The following is a 5237-nucleotide window of genomic DNA, read 5'->3' as shown; positions in this document are numbered from 1 at the left end:
GGGATGTGGAACAAAGGTTCATTATAGCGCTGTAACCTACACCACTGAAGTCTGATACTACATCCATCCAGGGTTATTGTAGAATCATAGAATCATAGAAAATTAGGGTTGGAAGGGACCTCAGGAGGTCATCTAGTCCAATCCCCTGCTCAAAGTAGGACCATCCCCAACTAGATCATTCCAGCAAGGGGTTTGTCAAGATGGGTCTTAAAAACCCCCAAGGATGGAGATTCTACCACCTCTCTAGGTACCCTGTTGAGTTATCTTAGAGTGGTATCTGCCATTTTTACAGCATTGTATGTTCCCTGACCATCTGTTTGCTATGGCTATAGAGAGCTTTCTGCATGTGTACTACACAATAGGTGCAACTTCTGTACCTTGCCTGAATATCCATGTGGTTGCCTACCCCAGGGCAGTTCTAATTGTAGGGCTCTTATGGAACTACACGTGCTGGAACTCCAGGGTCTCTCTGATTCCAGGAAAGTGCTCATGATGTGTTGCTTTCAAACTCACTTTCTCAAACTAGACCTTGAAGCCTGAAGTAGAGTGAACACTTCCTGGGGTTTTGGATCTTCCAGTCTCCCAGCATGCCAGTTCTATACTAGAAGGCCTGAAAGCCCTGGACCCAGGGGCAGGCTGCATGGCCTGGGCCTTCTCAAAGCCCCACATGCAGAAATCCTGTGGTCAATCTCAATCCACATGATATTTCACTTATTAGCATTTTGCAAAGAAAATGTTTCACAGGAAAATTCTCAGACATATCTATTTGTATGTATGTGAATAAAGGCCAGAGAATGCAAGTTAATGTACACCTGATCAGATGTATCTATGGATTTGCATTAGAAGGAAGACCTTTTATGGTATCGAATGGTCTTCTTCTAAGAGAACCCACTTATAGAACAATTAAGTCTATTTTATTGCTTACAAAAGGATACCTTTTAAAAATAAATTTGGATAAAATGGATCAGCAGGGAATTGGGAAAGTCAGAAATGCAGGAACTTTATATTTCAGGCAACAGCATAAATGCTCATTTCAAATCCTTCCATCATATTCTCTATTTTTTCCACAAAGGGCTGCTGTGCTAAAGACTAACGTTGTTTTTATACAATACTTGTATAAAAGTACTTAGATGAGATGGCTGTTTCATAGGCTCTTCAGGAAACTTAAGTAACTCATTTTACATAAATTAAACAGTATTAATTTTGAAGTTTTTTAGCTGTTAACTGCAATAGTAGAAGCTGCCTATCTCTTTTCAAGCCTAGTGATCAAGGCTTGGTTGGGGCTATCATCTCAAGGAATAGGTGCTAGGAATCATTTCAAATATAAACATTTATCTTCTTCTTGTTTTTGTCTTTACACAGGTACTGAAATCACCATAAACTAGAATTTTGGAGATCCTGAAGTAGGAAAGCATACAAGCCCTTCTAGGCAGAACTGTTCAGAACAGAAGAAACCCCAAACCCTGTGCTTCTTTAAGACATAGTAATAATCTGCACACACAAAAACATGTCAGTTTTCCCCCATTCCTCAGCAAAGATTTAAAACCAAAGCACTTTGCATTAAGATCTCATTAATAAGATTTTTACTTACTAAATTAATAATTTGCTTTCAGAATAATTCACTTTCAAAAAGCACTACAGAGTGCCTACTTGTACCCCTCAAAGAATTATAAAAATAGTCATAACTAATGTTCACTTCTCCATTCAAGGGGATTGGAGCAAAAAAGAATGTTGGTTTATAAGGGAGACAAATTGAATTAAGTCATCTTTGTAGATAAAGAGAAAAACAGCTTAATGTTTAGTCTACTTTGAAGCCACCATACCTGCTCTTGAGAGATTGCTGGCAGGAAAATGAAAGCAGTCAATGTTTGATTTTTCAAAACTACCATTTTGAATTTTCCAGTGTGAATCCTAGCCTCTGTAACCACAAATCTTTGGCAAATGCCTACTGATTTCAGTGGTGCAGAATCATGCCCTTAACTTACCTGAACAAGGAGTGAAACCTTTCAAAAAGTAATTGCCCAAACAATACATAGGACCTGCCTAAATGCAATCATACTATTCATTCTTAATTTCTTCCCTTTTCTTTTTCTTTTTCTTTTTGTTCACTTTTCTGAAATTGACAACAATAAAATTGATCTAAAATGATTTTTAGAAAACAATTTTTATATAGTTCAGTATCACAATGTCATACTATATTTATATGTCCATAACAGCAGATGTATCACTAAAGTTTTAAACACTAAAACTTAAAGAAATACCTAATATTCGAAAAAAAATATGAAGCAAATGCTACACTAAGCTAAATGCCACTAGAGGGCATTCGTTCACTGTAATACTTAGGCTGTAGCAAAAGGGATGGAAAAATACTCTTCCAGTGCATTAACATAGTATGTGGGATTATGTGAGAAACAAAAAAAATCTACCACCCTAAATTATTTTCCTATAATTTAGCAAAATGCTTTTTCCAAATCATTATTTTTCCTATTATTCAAGAAATAACGATGCTTAGGTGGCAGGATTCTCCAGATCAGGGAGGTAGCATATTACACCCAATTTATACAGATGAAGCTGACTACAAGTATCAGGCATAGGATAATCTATTAGTATTCCTTACACTACTGCAACCTTCATTAATGAAGAAAGGGTAGCACACTATCCCCAACTTATTTTACTTTCCTTCATGTTCACAAATGCTGTAGTAACTGTCATACAACTCCCCTTTAAATGAGTGTAATAATTATTTAAAGACCTTTTATGGTTTGAAATATACTTCTTATGCTTTTTGATGAATGTTAAATAGTCTTGAATACCAAAAAAAGTGATTTCTTTAAACAAAACAAGAATTCTTTCTTTTCTTAAAATAAACATGGGGGCACTTTCTAACTTGGTATCAGCATGTAGTTCTGGGAACCCACAGACCTCGATTCAAAATTCATAAGGCAGAGATGCATTAAGACTCTGGCCTAATGTGAGAGCTGCATGGATCATTCAGTGCCCCACTGCTCACACACCTGCAGTCTTGGAGGTGGCTATTCTTTCTGACCAGCTGGATGCTCTGATGGAAATTTCATATCAAAGTGAAGATAGGGAAAAAGCAGAAGGAAAAATATACTAGCCCTGAATAAAAGGGTGTGTGGGAATTGGTGGATCTTTTCTCCATGGCAAAATAAATGAAAGGCAAAGCTTAGTAGCAGCTCTTATGGAGCTACAGTAATGTGTTTACAGTTACATTAAAAGCAGGTATTACCTGTTCTAAAAGATTCTGAAGCCTCTCTATTTCACAGTCTATTACGAATTTCTTTTCTTGTCTTCGGTCCAGGTCTTCTAAAAGCCGCCTGTAGCTGGCATCATTAAAATTCTCCACACAGATGGCACTGACTTGCCAACTATTTTGTCCTGCTTTTTCCATAATAGCTTGAAGTATTGAATAACCTAAAAGAAAAGGATACAATTCAATAATAACACAATCTCTGCATTTTATGGATCATAATTGTTATTAATTAATATTAAGTCCTTTAATGCTCACTCTAACAGCATGCATCTACACGTGCCCCCCACGGCAAAGTTGTTACTATGCCATCATTTAGTATTTGCTTTAGCAAGTACTAAATTATGGTGCACTGTTATTTTTAGCAGCTATGTCGCTGTAGCAATGTGTTATAATGAGGTAGCTCATTGCTATGGTGGCGTAGTGTCGGCATCATGGTTTTTGCCTGTCAGCACTACGTCTCTGCAGCACATCTCTATGGCAATGTAGTATCATGCATAGACATAGCCATAGAAAGGGAACTGGAAGTCACAGCTTCTAGTTTTATCTGTACTAGTTACTGTGACTAGCACAACATATAAATTATCTATGCAATAATAATAATTTGTATTACTAGCACTTATATGATGCCCATTATTTTGAGTAATAAGTGGATAAATGGAAATGACTTTTATCTAGCTCATGGGGATATTGTTAACTAATTGTGGGGATGATGTTAACTAATTAATGACTGAGAAGCGCTTTCAGATAACTGAATGAAAGCCATTACAGAAGTATTATCGTCATCACAATGTCCCATTTGCCATCTGCAAAGATAATTATCAGAGAGGAAAGGCAATTTCTTCTTTAAAAACTTCTGCTTTTTCATCATTTGTTCAAGGCAGCTTAAAACCCCCTAAACATTGGATGATTTCTTCTAGAAGAGTAAAGATCCAGAAATTCAAATCACAGTCAGTTTGAACCAGTGTGACACTGTTTGTAGACAATGTTCTGAGATACATGCCAGTATTCATAGAAGACATCCTAAGGAGCATAATTACAATAGGTGGGATCCAAGCAGTAGACATCTAAGTCACAAACGCTCCAGATCAACCATGCTGCAGTGGGTGAAAACCTTTTGGGTTTCACCCACCACAGCATGGTTGATCTGGAGCATTTGTGACTTAGATGTCTATCGTCTGGATCTCACCCATTGTAAACCAGGGTAATCTATATTACATGGTTAGGTATCCTACTTCTTGGATGAATGTTTCTGCCACTAAACTAAAATGTGGGCAGCCTGCAATCAGCCAACACTCAAGAAGGAAAAGTACTGCCATTGTTATGTGCTTTTGAATTCCAAGATGAGGTGATGGCCACTGCATAGCCATGAGCCAGATGCCTAATCCTGAGGAAGAGCAGGAAGTCAGATACATTCCTATGCCTACCATTTCCTGGTAGCTTACTTACACATCCCAGCTCAAATCCAGTGATTTGGATTCATCGTTGGAAGCAGCAGTTTCTAATGACTGTATAGGGATCCTAGGTGCCTAACCCTGTCGATCTGAGTCACCCTACTCTGGCAAAGCTCCTCATTTTGAAGCACTGAAATCATATGGGGAGGCATATACAAGAGTTAATTGGATCTGGCCCATTATGACTTGGGTAATTATATTTTCCCTTCCTAAACTCCTTACACTAGCTTCAGTTAAAAAGGTTTTTCATTTTACCTCCTGACTATTAATAAATAATGCTGCTGATGCCCAGTGGCTCCTTGATATGAGAGAGGTCTCCATTTCAAGGGTATGTGAGTGATCTCTATATGCGCTATTGTTTGTAATGCATTTTGGGAATTTTCTTAAAAGATCCCATATGGATAATGGATTTCAGCCACCCAAAATAAAATGCCAATTACATTTTAGAAACCAATTAATTTATCAAGTCTTTGCTAATAATCTAGGAGAATGCTTTTAATTTAGGAGGTCTG

At 37.4% G+C, this 5237-nt stretch overlaps 1 protein-coding gene across 4 annotated transcripts in view; it reads right to left on the bottom strand.

Annotated features, from left to right (window-relative positions):
- The window catches only part of GRIA4 (glutamate ionotropic receptor AMPA type subunit 4), a 521444-nt gene that overhangs the window by 194557 nt on the left and 321650 nt on the right, over positions 1–5237 (bottom strand). For all 4 annotated transcript variants that reach the window (XM_019525166.1, XM_019525165.1, XM_019525167.1 and 1 more), the window contains exon 4: positions 3251–3435. In XM_019525166.1, coding sequence (XP_019380711.1) covers positions 3251–3435 — 185 coding nt within the window. The remainder of the gene's footprint in view (positions 1–3250; positions 3436–5237) is intronic.

This window comes from Gavialis gangeticus, unplaced genomic scaffold (assembly GCF_001723915.1).
Source record: "Gavialis gangeticus isolate Ggan-Ray unplaced genomic scaffold, GavGan_comp1, whole genome shotgun sequence".
NCBI classification, from domain to species: domain Eukaryota; kingdom Metazoa; phylum Chordata; order Crocodylia; family Gavialidae; genus Gavialis; species Gavialis gangeticus.
The sequence above is the reverse complement of the archived record's forward strand: the minus strand, read 5'-3'. Positions and strand labels throughout refer to the sequence as shown.